Source organism: Cnephaeus nilssonii (genome assembly GCF_951640355.1).
Source record: "Cnephaeus nilssonii genome assembly, chromosome: 22".
NCBI lineage: Eukaryota > Metazoa > Chordata > Mammalia > Chiroptera > Vespertilionidae > Cnephaeus > Cnephaeus nilssonii.
Genome location: NC_137093.1, coordinates 26,022,124 through 26,040,569, shown reverse-complemented (window position 1 = coordinate 26,040,569; position 18,446 = coordinate 26,022,124). Strand labels below are relative to the sequence as shown.

Below are 18,446 nucleotides of genomic sequence, written 5' to 3'. Positions count from 1 at the left end.
ATCAGAAATTGCCGGTGGGGGGGCGGGGGAGACGGGACACACAGGACTTTTTGTTCCAACAAACCCTTCAGGGAAATCTGATGCTCACTCAATGGTATATGGAGTGATCTGAGATCTCAAAATTTAAACCAACCATCGCCAGGAAACATGCCGAGGCAGCAGCCAGTAAGAAAGGAGAACAAGCATTCAGTGCCTTTCTCTTTCCAACCACTTCAGTGGCAGACAGCTGAGCCACACCATTTCAGTGGCAGACAGCTGAGCCACACCACCACTGAACACCTGAATCCCACGCGGCTTCTGGATGAGAAAGACCACAGCAGGATGCTCCCGGAGTCCCCACAGGATGCCCAGATGGGCTCCGGAAGGGCAGGAGCTGCGTCTCATGCGTCTGTGAGTCTGCCGTGCCCGGCCCATGGTCTGGGAACTAGCAGGCACCAGGAAAGGTGGGAAATAGAGTGACCACCAGAGGAGGGACTCAAGGACTGGACTGAACAAGGTTACTGTCCCCCTCATTCCCTAATACAACGATCTTAGCTCTTGAATGTAGGACTTTGGGGGGGCTGACTCTGACTAGCTGTCCCAGGTCCCACAACTACCAAGACCAGAAGGGCCCTGAGGCCCTAGATCACTCCCTCACTTCATCTCCCTGTTCATACCCTTAACCCACTTGGCTTGCCAGAGGTCATGTCCACAGGGGGCTCCCCTGCCAGAGGTGAGGGCCCCCAATCCTGGGAGGTTAGCTAAAGGCATCATTTCTGTTCGAGTGGATGTTCCCAGATATTCCCAGGCTAGGAGTGGTGCCCTCCAACCGGGAGGCCTCCGTCACCATGACCACGGCGTCACCATCCTGCAAACACGGACGCCCTCGGTAGCCTGTCCTACCTGTAGTACGACAGCAGGCCGTTGCTGAGCACGAACCAGCGACGCTGGTAGCCCTTCAGGTAGTTGGTCCACTTGAGGAGCCAGCCCTTGAAGCTGTCCAGCGGCAGCAAGACCTTCGGGGCGGTGGAGGTAGTGCCAGTCCCTGCTACTGGGACCCCGTAAGACACCCTCTGCTGTCCTGGTCGCGGAAGAGCTGGGGGCTTTGACACGGGCTGCGACCCTGACTCGGGTCTGGTAAAGGGCATGCTCCCCACCCCGGGCGCCTGCGGCCTTCCAGGTGAGGCCTTGGTGAGGTGTCCTTCCCCTACACTTGAGCCAAACTCTTTCCGGGGCCTTGACTCCGGCCCCAGCCCCGGCAGCAGTTCCGATTCCGGTTTGTACCTTGGCCCCAGCGAAGGCGTCTTCTGGGGCTCAGGCGTCTTCTGGGGCTCAGGCGTCTTCTGGGGCTCAGGCTTCGATCTTGGCACTGGCTCCCAACCTGGCCCCGGCACCTGTTCTGGCACCGTCTTCCACTCGGGCGCCGGCATGGGCTGAGGCTGAGGCTGAGGCTGAGGCTCCCGTCTGGAGTCGGGCGTGGAAGCGCTCATGCTCGGTGCCGCCGTGTGGCAGGACAGGCAGGGAACAACGGTGGACAGCGACGACAGCCGGCGGAAGCGGCCGTAGCAGCCGCCGCCTCGGCACAGAGCGGCCGCTTTCCCCATAGAGCCGGCGACCCGAGCGCGGAGCGCGGAGCGCGGCGGAGCGGGTGGCGGGCAGGAGAGGCGGAGGCTGGGGCGGGGCGGGGCGGGGCGGGGACTTCGCGGGCGCGCGGCGCAGGCGGTGGCGTGCGCGGGGCCCTCCGCGGCCCGTGCAACCCCGCGCAGCCTGACCGGCTGGCTGTGGTCCTATTCGCGCTCAGCGGACGGGAAGTGGACCCCGGTCCGTCTCTGGCGTCGCCAGCGCCCCGCTTAGGGCCTGGCACTTGGAAGGCGTCCTGGAAACACCTGTGGGGCGAGAGCTTGGTGGGCGGGCGACGGGGAGGGACGGTGAGCTCCAGGCCACCATCCCTGCCTGCACCCCAACCCGTGCCAGGTTCTGGGGTAACAGCGATGAATGCGGAGCCCTCTGGCTGTCTGTCCCGAATGCGTTCGCTCCCGAAACCCAGGGGTGAGGGATAGGCAGGGAGCAGGTGCCGCGCCCAGAAACCAGTAAGTGCGCCCGAAGCACAAATGGCCAGCTGACGCTAAAAGCTGGGGACGCCTCCCGCCCCCACGGCGGCCATTACCTGTCGGTGGGTCCTTCCCGCATCGACCAGGCTCAGTGACCCAAAGCCACCGCTGCCCTCGCCTCCTGGCCAGCTGGCCTCTGGTTCATGCCAGGACACTGCACGTGGCAACATAGCTCCGGCTCTCTGTAAAGGAAGACAGTTTTGTCTGAAAGCGGATTCTTACCCTGGGCCTCCTAGACATCCCTGGGGAGCCTCGGCTGACGGACCCGTGAGGCCTCTGGAGTTGTGCGTGTCTGTGCATTTTTTCTGGAAAGAAGGTCCATAGTTTTCATGGCTTTTCCAAAGCAGTCTGTGATCCTAGAAAGGTTCAACATCCCTGATTTTAAAGGATCTATCCTAAAGGGAAAGGTCAACGGTTACCACAAATAATCAGAAATACGAGTTGAAAGGTTGGATATCCGGCTTCCGCCCAGTCCCTCCCAACTCTAGACCTGTGGGCAGGAAGGCTCCCCTCTGCTCATCGCACCCCACTTACCTTCCCCTTCCCCAGGGCTTATTCTTGATCTTTGCTCCTGATAAGCCTGCCTGTTGGGGTGTACAGGCCAGTTAGCCAGGCATGAGCAGAACAGGAAGGAGGGGCCAGGTGCAGAGGGTCTCGGGTGCCTATCGGGCTTAACTGCAAGCCCTGGCAGGACACCCCCTTTAAGCAGTAACCCCTGGAGATGGCATCTAGGCCTCAGCTGTGTTTCAGCCCCAAGCCCAGGAAAGCAGCAAAACCAGGCGGAGCCTGCCCTGGTGACATCAGCACCAGCTGCAGTGACTAATGACCCCTCCCCAGCAGGACCAATCAGTGGAGACCACGACCCTGAGGAGAGACACCGGAGGAAAGCTGATGAATAGTCTCCTGAGACCCTCCAGAGGCCTCAGATAGAAAGAGCCCTCGGGCCTGCTATGCTTGTGCTGGATGTGTTTGCAACCCCCAAGGAGGGAAGCCAAGTGGCAAATGAATGTTAATGTGTTTTGACTCCTGCAATAAAAGCATGACGACAGGTCTAAGTAACCTGCCGGAGTGGGTGAAGAGGGCGTCACAGAAAGGACATGGTTTGCACGGCGTTGGGAGGTCAGGGTGTGGAAGGGCATTCAAGGCAAAGGCACCAGCACATACAAAGTCCCAACTCGGGAGAGAGCACCTTGCCTGGGAAATGACTCAGGGCTCAGCACACCATGAGGAATGAATGCCTTTATCCTCAGGGTGTGGACCTCCTGGGCACGAGGGAGAGTTTTCACTTTTATTTTAATATATTTTATTGATTTTTATTTTATTTTTATTTTTTTACAGAGAGGAAGGGAGAGGGATCGAGAGTTAGAAAGATCAATGAGAGAGAAACATCGATCAGCTCCCTCCTGCACACCCCCTACTGGGGATGTGCCCGCAACCAAGGTACGTGACCTTGAGCAGAATCGAACCTGGGACCCTTCGGTCCGCAGGCCGATGCTCTATCCACTGAGCCAAACCAGTTAGGGCATATTTTAAAAAAAAAATTTATCCTCACCTGAAGATGTTTTTCCATTGATTTTTAGAGAGAGTGGAAGAGAGAGGGAAAGACAAGAGAAAAATATCAACGTGAGAGAAACACATCGATTGGTTGGCCTCCTGCATGTGCCCTGACCAGGGCTAGGCCAGGGGGGAGACTGCAACAGAGGTACATGCCCTTGACCAGAATCGAACCCGGGACCCTTCAGTCCGCAGGCCGACGGTCTATCCACTGAGCCAAACTGGCTAGGGCAGATTTTTCACTTTTAAACTGTCAAATGCTATCCCTTGGAGAACTAGCTGTCAGACTGTCCCTGAGGACCTTAGGGGCAGGAAGCTGGAGTGACAAGAAGTGAAGTCCCTAGTGGGCTGGACGGTTCTGGGATAGCTGCACCAACCTGTGCTGCAAAGCCGGCCCCAACCATTCTGCCTGAGGTCAGTCCTGTGAGATGGCAGGAACCCTGTCCCCATATGCCTGAGCCCAAGGTCACGTTGCCACTTGGCTTCCCTCCTTGGGGGTTGCAAACACATCCAGCACAAGCATAGCAGGCCCGAGTGCTCTTTCTATCTGAGGTCTCTGGAGGGTCTCAGGAGAATATTCATCAGCTTTCCTCCGGTGTCTCTCCTCAGGGTCGTGGTCTCCACTGATTGGTCCTGCTGGGGAGGGGTCATTAGTCACTGCAGCTGGTGCTGATGTCACCAGGGCAGTCCTCCAGCTCCCAATGGTCTTCATTAAAAATCCAGACAGATTCTCTTATAAGCTTGTAGCCAGCCATAGATACTAAGGTACGTGCTGGTTTGTCTCATTTTACCCAGGAAAGGAGATTCATGAGCTAAGAGGGAGATAGGCAGCATGTAGCTAAGAGCACAAGTTTGGAAGGAAGGCTTCTGTTCCCATCCCAGGTCAGCTGCATTCTGCAACCCAATTAATAGACCTAGAGGGCTCTCACCCTGCAGGAAGGTGTTGCTATAGTGCCTTCTTGTGGACATTCTGAAAATGAGTTGGTGTAGGTTTCACCTGCTATTATACTATCAGATCTATATTACCTCTGGTCCCTTTGAGAATATCTGGCTGGAAGCTCTGTGTGGGGCAGAATCTAACTACCAGAATCAGGAGGGCTCTATCCTGTGTTGCCAACATCCACACTGCAAGTCCTAGATGACCTCAGATATTTAGTTCAGCCACATTAGAGAAGAGGCTTACTGTTTTCTGTCTGGGAAAAATGTTAACTATACTTTGCAAACTTGAGTGTAGAGAGGTAGGGCAGTGGGTTGGAGCAGTTATCCCCCCTTCCCTGCCCCAGGTGGTGTGGGTCTATGTTTATTGTATACTGGCAGATACCAAAGAATATTGTAAAATATGTGTAGGGCATACAAATAACAAGACATCCATAGACTCGTTAACCCATTTTAGTTGCCTGTTCTTCCTCTTACCCTCTCCCATAATCTGTTGACTTTGAGCCCGAAGTCTCCTTGGGTTCTTTCAAGCCAACTGGCTCCCACCTCCTCTTTATTTTATTTTTTAATCTTCACCCGAGAATACTTTTCCATTGATTTTTAGGGAGAGTGGAAGAGAGAGGGAGAGACAGAGAAAAACATCAATGTGAGAGAAACACATCGATTGGTTGCCTCCTGCATAAGCCCCAACTAGGGCCTGGGCCAGGGAGGAGCCTGCAACCGAGGTACATGTCCTTGACCGGAATCGAACCCGGGACCCTTTGGTCCACAGGCCGATGCTCTATCCATATGAACATAGGGGTGCAAAGGATATATGCACCCCTATGTTCATAGCAACACCGGCTAGGGCCCCACCTCCTCTTTAGTTGACTAAGAAAGTGTTCTCAGGTGTTTCTTCCACCTGCGATCTCCTCTTTCCATATTTCCAAGCACTTATTGAAATTGCTATTTTATAAGTGATCCTTTTAAAAAAATTCAAACACCCCAACATGACCTTCCCAAGTCCTCTTAACTGTTCTTTTTCTCCACAGCATTTGTCACCTTCTAAGTGATTGATCTGGTTTATGTCTGTCTCCTCCTGTTAGGATGTAAGCTCCAGGATGGCAGGGATTTCTGTTCGACTTCTCTCCCTGCTCTAGCACCAGGGCCTGGAAGAAGACTTGGCCTATGGTATGAATTCAATGAATATTTGTTCAGCAAAGTCTTCTTTCTAGTTCTCCTTGCTGATGAGTACTTTTTGCAGGTTCTATACTTTTATTTCAGTGAGGTCTCAAGAAAAATGGGAGGCACACATGGCTGCTGATCAGACATGCTGAGCAGGAAGTTTCAGTCAGTGGTTCATAATGTGTGAGGGATCATGAACCCCTTTAATATTATTGTGAAACTTAAGAGAACATACAGATCAACACTTACACCTACACTTTATGTGCAATCTACGAAGACCTTAAATTTCACCTGAAGGACCCGTGCTCTTAGAACATTTCTGCGGTGGCCCCAGAGAAGTGGAAGAGGGGATTTCTCCTTTCATTATATACTCTGTATACTTCAATGCTGTATATAGTGCATGTGTTACAATTTTAAAGTTTTAGAAACTAGTTAAATATTTTAAAGGAACCTATGTTCTTACACCTTGAAGAGATGGCAAACTCGGTCTTTAGGGGCGGGGGCGGGGGGGATGTGAGTGCATGTGGCCTTAGGACAATGGCAGTGATGGGAGCTATGGCTTGCAGACCCCACCCAAAGTGCTGAAATTCAACAGCATGAAAAACATGGCATTGAACCAACTCAGCACCCCTGCTGTCAACCCAGGACTGTTAGTGAGCAACCTCTGTTTAGAAGCCTTTCTGGGGAGCCAGTGATTCCTTAGTGATGGGAGTATGGAGTATGCAGAATCTATAAAGCTACAGAAGGAGAAAAAAAAATAGAAAACCCCTTGGAAATGATCTGGGAGCTCCAGAGAATATAGAGGTACAGGATGCAAATTTCACAAAGAAAGGAGTATCCTCAAAAAACTGAAAATGGAACTCCCATTTGACCCAGTAATCCCACTCCTAGGAATATATCCTAAGAAACTGGGAACACCAATAAGAAAGGATATATGCACCCCTATGTTCATAGCAGCACAATTTACAATAGCTAAGATCTGGAAACAGCCTAGGTGCCCATCAGCAGATGACTGGATCAGAAAACTATGGTACATCTACACAATGGAATATTATGCTGCCATAAAAAAGAAGGAATTCTTACCATTTGCAGCAACCTGGATGGAATTGGAGAACATTATGTTAAGTGAAATAAGCCAGTCAATGAAAGAAAAATACCACATGATCTCACTCATTTATGGATAATAAAGAACATTAAAAACTTGAACAAAAAAATAGATACAGAGGCAGTAAAGCATCAAACAGTTTGTCAAATTACAGCAGGAAGGTTAGGGAGAGGTGGGGAAGATAAGAGATCAATCAAAGGACTTGTATGCATGCATATAAGCATAACCAATGGACGCAAAACTCTGGGGGGTGAGGGCATATATGGGAGTGGGGTGGGGGGGCAATGGTAAGATATGTACACATATACCTTAATAAAAAATAAAAAAAAGAAAGGAGTAGTAAGCCTCCCTTTTGCCAACTTGTTCAGCCCCTGCTTGGCAGGAGCTCCTGGTCCAATAAGAGAACTAAGGCAGGTGTGTATGTGGCCCAGGCTCTTATTCTGGGGCTCTCTCCTACACCAGGCCACTTCTTGTACAGCCCAACAATTGCAATTGCCACTATAGCCCACTTCACAGTTACCCCCAGGAGGTGCCAGGCCTCATGCCAGTTCCTGATGAGCATTGTTAGCTCACAGAGTTCTCAGAACAAGCCTATGAGGTAGGTGCTACCATTAGTCCTGGCTTTCAAATGAGGAAGCGGAAGCAGGGAGAGGGCGGGCGAAAGGACTTCTCTTGAGGAAGGCCTGCGGAATGGCCAGGCAGCCATGCTGGAAGGGTGGAATGAGGATGAGGACAGGTACGGAGGCCTCCCTAAAGCCACCGAGAGGACTGAGGTCCTTACCTAGCAGCTGTGGCAATGCAGAATGACCACTCCACAGCATCAGGAACCTGCTTCTGGCTCTCTGCCACTAACTTGCTGTGTGACCTTGGGCAAGTCAGGTCACCTCTCTGGGCCTCTGTTTCCTCGTCTGTAAAATGAGGAGACTTGGTTAACTTGAAAAACATCTATCGGGCTCGTACTCTGTGCACTGTGCCGACGCTATAATGGAAAAAGGAATGATAGTCATTTATTCAAAAAACACTGACTACGCTGTTTACTAGGCTCTGTGGTTACGGAGATGAGCAAGCCAGCATCCCTTCCATGAGGACCTCCACACTGTGGTCAGGGAAACAGGGAGCCAACAAGAAATGGCCAGCAACACGCTTGGTGCAGGGGTGGGCACAGCTAGGTAGCCTTTCCTACTGGGACCACGTGGGGGTCGTGTCACAGAGAGGCCTGGATTGGATACTGGAGGATCTTTGGTCCCTGCTCTCAAAGACTGTACAATCTAATGAGGAGTTTGGGACAAGCGCCCACATAGCTACCACCTAAGGCAGAGTGAAGCCACCACAGGTCATCCAGAGGGGAGGGAAGGGGAGGGGAGGGAAACCCCTGTGGTTTAGGCAGGGTGGAGTAAGGGGCGGGCAGGAGGCAAAGAGAAGCTTTGCAGGGGAACTAGCATTGAGAGAAGCTTTGGAGGAGGAAGTTTCCTCAGAGCCCTGGGGGGCTGAAGAGGCATTCTAGATAAGGGACCTGTGCAAGTAAAGGCACAATGTGGGGGACGATCGGGGTGCAGTTGGGACAGCAGGCAGGCCAGGGAGTGGGGACTGGCCAGGCTGGAAGCCAAGTGGAGCCGTGATGATGGGAGCCATTGGAAACGAGGGGCCTGGGCCAGGCTTACCACATTCTCATGCCACTTCTTGGAGGTAGGCTCCCTTGCTACTCCCCCATTCTTTCAGATAAGGAAGCAGACGTTCAGAGAGCTTACAAAGTCACACAGCTGATGGAGACACAGCACTTGACCCCTCCCATTACTGAGTCCCTCCCATCTAAGGTACCACTGCCCAGTGCACTTGGCCTAGCATTTCATCTCAGACACGTGGGTACAGAAGGTCAATCTTTGCCTTAACCATGAATGTTAGCTTGATTAAGCCTCCTCACGCAGGCAGCTAGGGGACCATCAGGATCTCCTTCATCAGAACAGAGGGAATGAGGCAGGGAAAGGAATATCAGAATTGCTAGGGTTTTTGTGCTCCACTGTCCGCTGGTCTGTTTATTGTTCTACGATGGTGTTGGCTGGCTGGCTTCTACATCTTCTCCTCCTGTGGCTGGCTGGCTTCTACATCTTCTCCCCCTGTCAGTCTAGTGTTGTCATGGCCCTGGGGCCGTGGAGCGTCTACTTTGACTAAGGCGGCTGGGTTTTCCTCTTAGGGTGGAGTCAACCTTGCGCACACGGATACTGTCCAGGTACTGCCGGACACTCATGAATTCCCGTCGCCAGCGCCCCAGCTTTCTGAACTGGTCCATCAAGAACTTTTTTTTCAGGTGGTCATGCAAGTGGCTCATCTTTTTCTTGGTCTTTTCTACAGTTTTCATCTTACAGAAAAACAAATGATGTTAGGATGAAGAAACTACTAACAAGAGAGGCATCTGTGCTGCTGATGTGAGGGTGACAATATGCCAACCTACTTTCTTGTTTGTAAAATGTGGGCATTGAGCTAGAAAACTCCTATGGCACCTTCTGAGAGTCTGCAGCCTAGACCCTGATTTTGACCTTAACACCTCTGGTCAGAAAGAGGTGTGGGAGGGTGTGGAGAAAGGGTGCGTCTTGTTCCCTCCTATCACTCTGACCCCATTACTCATTCAGTGCTTCCCACATATTGTAATGTGACATTCCCCCACATCACTTTGAACTCTAGTTATTTCTTTTAGTATATCATTTTTGTCCTGTCCCCAAGACTATATGCTCGGGGAAGGCACATCCTCTACCTTACCCGTTCATTTATTTATTCCAATGAGCTAGCTGCGGAGAGGACACAAAGAAAAATCAGCTGCATATCTTCACAGAAATTACAACACAGTCAGGAGGATGGGACACAAGCCCAAATATTTCTAAGCAAGGCAGAGAGTGATGCATCCCTTTAAAAAGCAGAGTTCAGACCTAACCGGTTTGGCTCAGTGGATAGAGCGTTGGCCTGCGGACTCCAGGGTCCCAGGTTCGATTCCGGTCAAGGGCATGTACCTTGGTTTCAGGCACATCCCCGGTAGGAGGTGTGCAGGAGGCAGCTGATCAGTTTCTCTCTCATCTCTCATCGATGTTTCTAACTCTCTATCCCTCTCCCTTCCTCTCTGTAAAATATCAATAAAATATATTAAAAAACAAAACAGAGTTCAAAGAAGGGCGATAGCAAGAAAAGTCCCATGGAGGGTTGCAATAAAAATTGGGGATTGGGTATTGAAGGATGGGGAAGTGTTGGGCATGTTGAAACAGAACCAGACAAGAAGCAATCCTATTTCTACTATAGCAGGTCACTGGAAGTTTAGCAGATGGAGAAACCCCCAGGCCTCTACTCTCTCTTAAGCCTCCTTCTCTCTTCAATGTCAGAATCCCATGGGCCCACCCTCCTGGAACATGGAGGGAAGCTCAACAGAGTCAAGAAGGCAGTAGCTCAATTCCGGGCTGCCTGCTCTGCTTGAAGAAATGAGTACATTTTCAGAATCCATCACATTCACTAGTTTCTTCTCATTCCCCCAAACAGCGCCTGTCCCGAGCAGACCCTCAAGGCACATTTAATGAATGAACAAGTCAGGGTCTGTGGGGCGATGCCACTGTGGTTTTCCTCCTCTTCTCCTGAGAGCTTTCAACCAAGCAGGTCAAACCTTAGTTGTCAATAAGCAAAAAGTAGAACCTCAATTCTCCTATGAAAAGTGGGGGTTAATCCTCCCCACAAAAAAAAAGCTGACCAAACTATGTTGATGCCACTTCAAGCTCTAGGACCCAAGGCTTTTTTAAATGGGAGATAGTAGGAATCCATTCATGGATTCCCCAAATAGAAAGGTGTAATGTGCTTTGGATGGGGGCGGGGGGTGGGGCGGGGGGGAGAATGCCACGAGATCCAAAACATGAAATCCTTTTCCCAGGTGCCATCAGCACAGGAACAGCTGTGACCCCCTGGGCAAGTCAGTAACCCCGAGTTTCAGTCTCCTCCAGAAAATGGGACTTGCATTAGAGCACCTCAGTGACTCCCCATCCCCTCTAAGACCTGGGAACCCCCCCGCCCCCGCCAAGGAATCAGGGAGAGTGAAATGAACATGGGTCAAGCCACTAACACCCTCTAACACAAAACCTTGTGAGGACTTTACCTCCAACTCATAGATTCGTTGCGCACTGAGGTTGTCACGAATAATCACCCGAGATAAGTGGCTCTTGGGTAAAAATTTTGTCACGGCTGCTTCGCTGGAATTCATTAAGCTGGAGGGGGCAGAGGAAGGTGGGACAGGTTAAGATGGCTGAGGCCGCCCTGACCGGTTTGGCTCAGTGGATAGAGCGTCGGCCTGCGACTGAGGGGTCCTGGGTTCGATTCCGGTCAAGGGCATGTACCTTGGTTGTGGGCACATCCCCAGTAGGGGGTGTGCAGGAGGCAGCTGGTCAATGTTTCTCTCTCATCAATGTCTCTAACTCTCTCTCCCTCTCCCTTCCTCTCTGTAAAAAATCAATAAAATATATTTTAAAAAAAAAAAAAAAAGATGGCTGAGGCCTCCCCGGGTTTCTTGAGAGAGGAACAGCTCTGTCATAATTGTCAGAGAAACAAGGGAGGCCTAGGTTTCTTCTTGTGGAAAAATGTGCGCTAAAGGGGTAGTTTCTTGAATGCTGAGAGGAAAAGCCATCCTGAGAAGGATGTAGAAAGAGCAGTCCACAAGAGAACTGTCAACAAGAACTCAGAACTGTCTGCTGGAGCAGCCATCTTAAGGAGAAAATGGAAAGCGGGGGTCTTTGAGGAGTAAAAGTTGTAGGGTAGGGTTCGAGGGGCTGAATTTGAGGTGCGCTGAAGTGGGGGCACTTGCTCCAGAGCCTAGACCTAAGGGGGGCGTGGAGTCAGAGGAAGCGGGGGGGGGGGGGTGGAGTGGGAGGGGGCAGAAAAGGTTGGACAGAGGTTAGGTTGCTTAATACGGGAATTCTAAGGGAAAAGGGTTTGGGGAAAAAGTCCAAGTAAGGGAAGTATGGGACAGACAAACGTTGGAGGAGAATGGAGGGTGAGAGGTAGAAGATGGCATGGGGTGGGGTGGGGTGAGCCAGGTGAAACTACAGAGAACGATTTGGTCAAAAATAGATAATACCAGGCACTGAGTTTTCACTCTGGTAATTTGGTTATACCATGAAGTGGTTTTACAATTATGTACCTTTAAACATTTTTGCCCACTTCAAAATAGTTGCTCATATTTTCTTTCTAAGCTTTGGAAATTAAATGTACAGCAGGGAAGCAACTGAATATATTGTGGTTACGTCCTACAAAAAATACTCGGCAGTTATGTATAAAACAGACATTCAGTGTATTAGGTGGGGAGAAAAGCAGGCTACAAAATAGTGAACTTTTTGATGACACCCCCCCCCACCCCCAAATGTGTAAACATATATGAATATGAATGGATCTGGAATAATACATATCGAAATGTTAAAGTTATTGTCTCTGGCCATTCTTTTTGCTTGTCTGTCTTGCCTGATTTTTCTATATTAAGTGTATACCTACAAAAAAAAAAAAGACAATTTTTAAAAGAAAACATTCTGGGAGTTAAAAATTTTTTTTTTCTAATTCATCTCAGCCAATTTGGAACCATAATTTTATGAATGTTTTTTACATTCACAAGCTGGTGGAAATAAACAAACCCAGTTCCATTTTTCTGACAGCAAAGGCATGAGGTGAAGAAAAAGGGTGTTCATATAGGGATCAAGATGCACAGTTACAAAAGTTCCCCAAATCCTGTTTAAAAAAACAACTTATGCTGAAACCGATTTGGCTCAGTGGATGGAGCGTCCGCCTGCGGACTGAAGGGTCCCGGGTTCTATTCAGGTCAAGGGCATGTACCTCCCAGTGGGGGGTGTGCAGGAGGCAGCTGATCGATGTTTCTCTCTCATCCATGTTTCTCTGTCCCTCTCCCTTCCTCTCTGTGGAAAATCAATAAAATATATTTTTAAAAAACTTAAAATATTTAAAGACACATAAAACACGCCACCCATTCAGTGGTGCACCAAATTTACCAAAACTTCCTACGAAGGGAGAAAAAAGGCAGTGACTGGGGTAATATTTCAAGTAATAAATGGTCATTTTGAAACAACTGTCTTCCAAAGCAAAGCCTCTGTGGGAGGCTGGAGAATGCTGGCCCGGGGTGTGAAATGGAAGTGGGGAGGAGAAATGGGTGTCTGCGGGGACTGGGGCCGGCCTGGGGGGAACGGAGGTTTCCCCAGGGCCACTGGGGAACCTCGAAGCTGAGGAGAGGGGTGTCACCTCGCCAGGCTCTCAGGAAGGCCAAGGCTCAGCCCCAAGGGCGCTGGGGACCCCCGGGCTACACGAGGTCCAGCCCGGGAGACTGCAGGGCTGGGACGAGCCTGGGTCGGACCTGCGGGTTGGAGAGGGGACTTCCGGTTTCTCCCCGGAGTCTGGGCCGAGGGGATTCGGGCTCCCGGCGTTGCGAAGGAAGGGAAGGAGTTGGTCCGGGTCTGTGAGGAATCCACTCTCCGGGGGACCTAGGCGAGAGCCAGGCTCTGGGAGTGACAGCGCCGGGGCCTCAGGGGCCAGCTGAGGGGGCGGGGGTCTGAGGGAGTTCGGGCTCCCTCAAGGCCCCCTCCACCCCCCTCCCGGTGTCTGACAAACGCTCTGAACACCCGGACCGTCCGCACCTGAAGAGCACTAGCGGCTGCGAGGTCCGCGGCCGCAGGAAACAGATCTGCGGCTGGGTCCCTAAGTTGATTTCGGGGCGGCTGACGAGCCGATGGCGCTGGAACGCGGCTGAGGCGGGGTAAATGCCACTGGTCTTCTTGGTGGCGGCCGCGCTGGCGGTGGGCGAGGTTAAATTCCAGGAGACCGAGGGCCTGTGCTGCTGGGCAGCCCCGTTCTCCACGCTCGGGGACGACTCAGGCAGAGGAGGCTGACTGTCAGCCATGCTCTGAGGGCGCGCGCGGACGTGGAGTGAGCCCCCGCGCAGACGCAGTGCGCTGAGTAGGGCTCGTTGCCCTGGAAACAAGGGAGGGGGGCGGGGCCTGGAGGGCCGGAAGCGCGCGGTACCCGGAAGGCGGCGGGCGCGGCAGGATTGTCCCTCGGCGGCTGCCGTAGCGTGCTCGGCTGGGTTGCCATGGAAATGAGCTAGGCCACTGGAGTGGGCTGCGCGCGCTGAGTGGACCCTACTTTCCGACTAGGACTGCTGTGGCCCCCGCGTGATCGCGGGGCGGGTAACCGGTGAGTCCGGGCGGGGCAGCTCCAGGGCTTGGGAGACGAGGCCGTGGTGTCTCCGAAGACTCGGCACGGCGGATTTCTTCCCGGATGAGGGACCATTACTATGGAAACCAGAGCGCTGGGCCGCCGGGAATCGTGGCTCCCGGGGCGGGAGCGGGGGGAGGCGGTGATCGGTTTTCTTTCCTCGAGACCTTCGTCCGAGGCTTCGGGCACCGTTGCTTTCTGAACGAACCTGCGCTCGCGCCCGCGGCAGAGAGGTGAGACCATTTGGGTCTTGATACCCAAGCAGATAGGAAGCCCGTTGCTGCGCCAACTTCCTAAGAAACCTATCTGGCTCTACCCTGGAAGTGGCGCCTCCCTCCGGTCCACCCGCGAACTTTGTTCCTCTTTTATATCCCAGAATTAACATGCGCCCCGCGGTGTTTGCCCACTTTCCCCACACCTACTGAGACCACAAAGGCCGGCTTTCGGACCTAAGCCCACTTCTCTCTGGGTTTTTGGATGAGGAGGATCCAGAACATTTAGGCTTCCAGCTGGGTTGGGGGAGGGAGGCTTTTCCCCTGCCCTGACGCCCCATCCCCTGAGGTGAGCCTGATGCATTGATTCTGGGGCATTGGCAGGTAGGAGTTGCCTGTGCATCCTTTGTCCTTCCTCTCCAACAGCCTAGAAACCACACTCACCTCCACCCAGCCCCTCCCCAAAATTCTAGAGAAGCATAGCCAGAGAACTCATCCTTTCCAGATTTCTCAGAAGGAAGAGTCATAGTTGTTGGACACATTCCCTCCGTTCAAAATATTTATCAAGCACCTCCTTGTGGAGACACAGAGCTTGGCACCAGTTGCACGGTAGGAGTGAAGAGAGACACAGTGATGTCCCAATAGAACTCCCGGGTCATAGCAAAGCCACATCTTCAGGGAGGCTTAGGAAGGAGAGCTCTTAGGGCTTAGAAAGCCTGGAGCAGGGACTTGATCAAACGGAGGGGAGGAGTGTGATCCTGGGGGACTGCCCTCAGGAAGTGACCCTTGGCTAAGTCGGCAGGCTCCCCAGTCCTCTGCTGGATGTAACAGAGGGGGATCGGACAAGCTTGTAAGGAAAGGGACTGCGAGCAGCAAAGGCCAGAGAGGACCAGATGTCCACATGGAACTGCAGGTGGCTTAGGCCAGCAGAGGGCCTGCAGGACACAAGGCTAATAGGAGGCCAGAGAGATGGGTAGCAGCCAGGTGTAAATGGCCTTGACCGCTAAGCTGAGGGACTCCATCTCATCCTGACAGTAGGCAGCCACTGAAATACACTAAGCAGGGGAATAGAACTTCAGCTCCCTGTATGTTTGTGCCGGATGAAGACTGCCATTTGGCTTGAGAGGCGTGCTCTAGAGCCGAATGTTCCTATTTCAGTGAAACATGTGGAGATGTGCTGTTTTTACAGCTTTGTTCACGACTGAGAGAGTAGGGGACCTGGATTTCTTAGCAGAAGATGGGATTCTGCCCCGCTTTGGGGTCCATGGCACAGTCCTGCTATGCGCCGCATCATTGTGGTGTGGCTTGTCTACCTGAAGCCCCTCTGCCTCTCTGCACTTGCCACTGGGGTGTGGGGGGTGCAATGGCCTCCAGGGAGCTTCCAGCGACTCTCTTCCCCAGGCCGACCTTAGAGGCGATGTGCAGGAGCGTGGTAATGACGTAGGACTGTTGCACATGGGCACATTTTATCTCTTCAAAGAGAAGGTTCTCAACCTAGCTGGTTTGGCTCAGTAGATAGAGCATCGGCCTGTGGACTGAAAGGTCCTGAGTTTGATTCCGGTCAAGGGCACATGCCCGGGTTGTGGGCTCAATCCCCAGTAGAGGTGTGCATGAGACCAATCAATGATTCCTCTCATCATTGATGTTTTTGTCTCCCTCTCCCTCTCTGAAATCAATTATATATACACACACAAACACATACATATATATATATATATATATATATATACATATGTATATATACTTTTTAAAAAGAGATGGTTCTTGGAGAGGGGAAGCTAAGACCCTCCTCTCTCTTAATACAACCAGTGGCTCCCAGCACAGTGGGCTCTGGTTTCATGTCACTGGTTCAGAGGCTCATAGTTTGACCATAACGTCAGAAGAGGAGGGAGACCTGGGAGTGGTTCCCGGTAGAGGGGCTGGAGGGAAGAGGATATGGACGAGAACAGAGAAGGGGGCTGTGGGAGCCTAGTGGAGAGTTAGGCCAAGGCTCAGCTGCAAACGCGGGGCCCCAGCAGGGAAGTGCCAGGCTCAGGGCGCTGTCCTTTGTCCTCACTGCACATGAGGTCTCCTGGAAGCCTGCTGAGCAGGTAGACTCCTGCTCCGCACCCCAGGTCCTGCTCCGAGGGTTTGAGGAAGAGCCTGGGGCTCTGCATTTTTAATAAGTTCCCTGGGTCATTCTACTGTGATGGGCAGAGGAGCACCTGGGGGAATCCTGCTAGAGGCCCATCCATCCATTTCCCAGAAATCCCCTGGGCTTGGCCTGCTGGCCCAGCGGGGGTCCTGCCCTCTAAACATTCCCTCCCTCCTTGCAGTTTTCCGTGGACGCAGCCTAGCAGAAAGATGCGGCCTATATGTCTCACTGGCCGCTGACCCACCGGCCCGATGACCGCATCTCCAGGTACCCCCCCGCTCCAGTTCCCGCAGCCCTCGGTCAGCGGCCTCTCTCAGATCACCAGCAGCCTGTATATCAGCAATGGGGTGGCCGCCAACAACAAACTTATACTCTCCAGCAACCACATCACCTCGGTCGTCAATGTCTCGGTGGAGGTGGTGAGTACCTTGTACGAAGACATCCAGTATGTGCAGGTGCCTGTGGCCGACACTCCCACGTCACATCTCTGTGACTTCTTTGACCCCATTGCTGACCACATCCACAACGTCGAGATGAAGCAGGGCCGCACGCTGCTCCACTGCGCAGCCGGCGTGAGCCGCTCGGCCGCCCTGTGCCTCGCCTACCTCATGAAGTACCACACCATGTCCCTGCTGGAAGCCCACACGTGGACCAAGTCGTGTCGGCCCATCATCCGGCCCAACAGCGGATTTTGGGAGCAGCTCATTCACTATGAGTTCCAGCTGTTTGGCAAGAACACCGTGCGCATGGTCAACTCCCCTGTGGGAAGGATCCCTGACGTCTATGAGGAGGAGGTTCGTTTAATGATTCCACTGTAAGCCATGCCACCAGCCCCCCATCGGGGTCAGAGGTGCAGGTCTGCCGTCGATCCTGCACTAAGATCTGAACTCAAACACCCTACTTTCGTGCTGCAGAAAAAAACAGACGATGCCTTTTATCAGAGCAATAAAAAAGGAAGCGTGCCGTAGCTTTTAGCTTGTAATCCATCTCTTTAAAGATGAAACTCACTAAGTGTGAAATGGTGAAGAGAAGTTTCCTACCCCGGGAGTGACAGGTCATGGCTACTGGCCAAGAGGGGAGAGTGAGGAAGGCAGGTGGTGCTGGGTCAAATGGACGGGCACCCAAAGTGAGACTGGAATCCTGCAGCCTCCCCCCTCCCCCCCTCCCCTCCCCCCAACCAGCTAACCCAGGCCTGAGTGCCGCAATTCCACCTCGTTCTTTCAAACCCAAGAGCCTTAAGCATCAGGCACCGCCTTGCTTACCCTACTGGATAAGTGACCGGCCATGGTGCTCTGGGAACCCTCGGGGTTCCGGGCCAGTGCCTCTCCCACCTTCAACCACAGGCCCAGCTCTGGTTTTCTGGATTTGATTTATGCGTATGATAATTTTCAAAGAAAGCATTCCACCATATAACATTTCTTTAAACTTTTTTTTTTCAAGTGCTGTTGTACGTAAGGTCTGAAAGTGCCCTTGGCAACCCCCCACCAGCCTTTGCTGGAGGCGGCATTAGTTCCTCTAGGGCCCCTGTGGGGAGAAGGCCTGAGAGCAGGCCCCCGGTTCCTCTCCCAGGCCTTGGCTCAGAAGGCTGGAGCTGCAGACCCAAACCTAGCCTTGAGCAGCGGTGGCCATGTCCTTCTTTCTCTTCATCTCGGCACTCGGCCCAGAGCAGATCCAGTCACAGAATGTATGCGGCAGAGTAAGGGCCCCGAATTCTAGCTGGAGGCCTAGAGAATGCATGAAGGGTCTTGAAAACTGCAGAGTGGAGGAGGGAGCTTGAGAAATGGATCCCAGAGAGTTGCAAGTTTCAACTTCAGTCTGAGGCTACGGGGCGGGCGGCGGGGGGGGGGGGGGGGGGGGGGCAGATGGAAAAGAAAGAGAATCATTTCCCTCATTCTGTCTGTCCTGAAGCCATAATGCTTTAAGGCATAATGTTTGGGGATAATTTGTCACCCCGGTTCAATACAACTGATGCTGCTATGCGCTGGACCCAGGACGCTGCCCCCTTCCCCTGCTCACCC

General features: G+C 52.5%; 3 protein-coding genes across 6 annotated transcripts in view; 1 reads left to right on the top strand and 2 right to left on the bottom strand.

Annotated features, from left to right (window-relative positions):
• OSBP2 (oxysterol binding protein 2) overlaps window positions 1-7,769 on the bottom strand; it is a 63,015-nt gene extending 55,246 nt beyond the window's left edge. For 2 of the 3 annotated variants that reach the window (XM_079762902.1, XM_079762903.1), the window contains exons 1-2: window positions 2,147-2,261; window positions 883-1,865 (exon numbers count right to left, since the gene is read on the bottom strand). In XM_079762902.1, coding sequence (XP_079619028.1) covers window positions 883-1,583 — 701 coding nt within the window. In that variant the 5' untranslated portion in view covers window positions 1,584-1,865; window positions 2,147-2,261. Of the gene's footprint in view, window positions 1-882; window positions 1,866-2,146; window positions 2,273-7,630 lie in introns of those variants that run through there. The other variant, XM_079762904.1, reaches the window with a different exon arrangement.
• Window positions 7,770-8,975: 1,206 nt separating this feature from the next.
• LOC307094241 (uncharacterized protein C5orf52 homolog) lies at window positions 8,976-13,806 on the bottom strand. Its single transcript, XM_079762926.1, has 3 exons — window positions 13,506-13,806; window positions 10,973-11,081; window positions 8,976-9,205 (listed from the first exon to the last, which is right to left on the bottom strand). The coding sequence occupies exons 1-3, from the start codon at window positions 13,766-13,768 to the stop codon at window positions 8,981-8,983; spliced, it is 597 nt and encodes a 198-aa protein (XP_079619052.1). The 5' UTR covers window positions 13,769-13,806; the 3' UTR covers window positions 8,976-8,980.
• A 116-nt stretch (window positions 13,807-13,922) lies between these two features.
• On the top strand, window positions 13,923-17,770 carry DUSP18 (dual specificity phosphatase 18). 2 transcript variants are annotated; one of them, XM_079762928.1, is made up of 2 exons: window positions 13,923-14,061; window positions 16,610-17,770. In XM_079762928.1, the coding sequence occupies exon 2, from the start codon at window positions 16,680-16,682 to the stop codon at window positions 17,244-17,246; it is 567 nt and encodes a 188-aa protein (XP_079619054.1). In that variant the 5' UTR covers window positions 13,923-14,061; window positions 16,610-16,679; the 3' UTR covers window positions 17,247-17,770. The 2 variants fall into 2 exon arrangements, with proteins under 2 accessions (XP_079619054.1, XP_079619053.1); XM_079762927.1 differs by lacking the exon at window positions 13,923-14,061 and adding an exon at window positions 14,090-14,315.
• Window positions 17,771-18,446: the final 676 nt, after the last annotated feature.

What these genes read in the sequence shown, in the direction of transcription:
- LOC307094241 (XM_079762926.1), bottom strand. Translation starts at nt 13,768, where the DNA reads ATGGCTGACAGTCAGCCTCCTCTGCCTGAGTCGTCCCCGAGCGTGGAG. An exon ending in CAGCCGCTAGTGCTCTTCAG is followed by an intron (nt 11,082 to 13,505) that starts GTGCGGACGGTC and finishes TGCCCCCTCCAG; the next exon opens with CTTAATGAATTCCAGCGAAG. An exon ending in AACGAATCTATGAGTTGGAG is followed by an intron (nt 9,206 to 10,972) that starts GTAAAGTCCTCA and finishes TTTTTCTGTAAG; the next exon opens with ATGAAAACTGTAGAAAAGAC.
- DUSP18 (XM_079762928.1), top strand. Translation starts at nt 16,680, where the DNA reads ATGACCGCATCTCCAGGTACCCCCCCGCTCCAGTTCCCGCAGCCCTCG.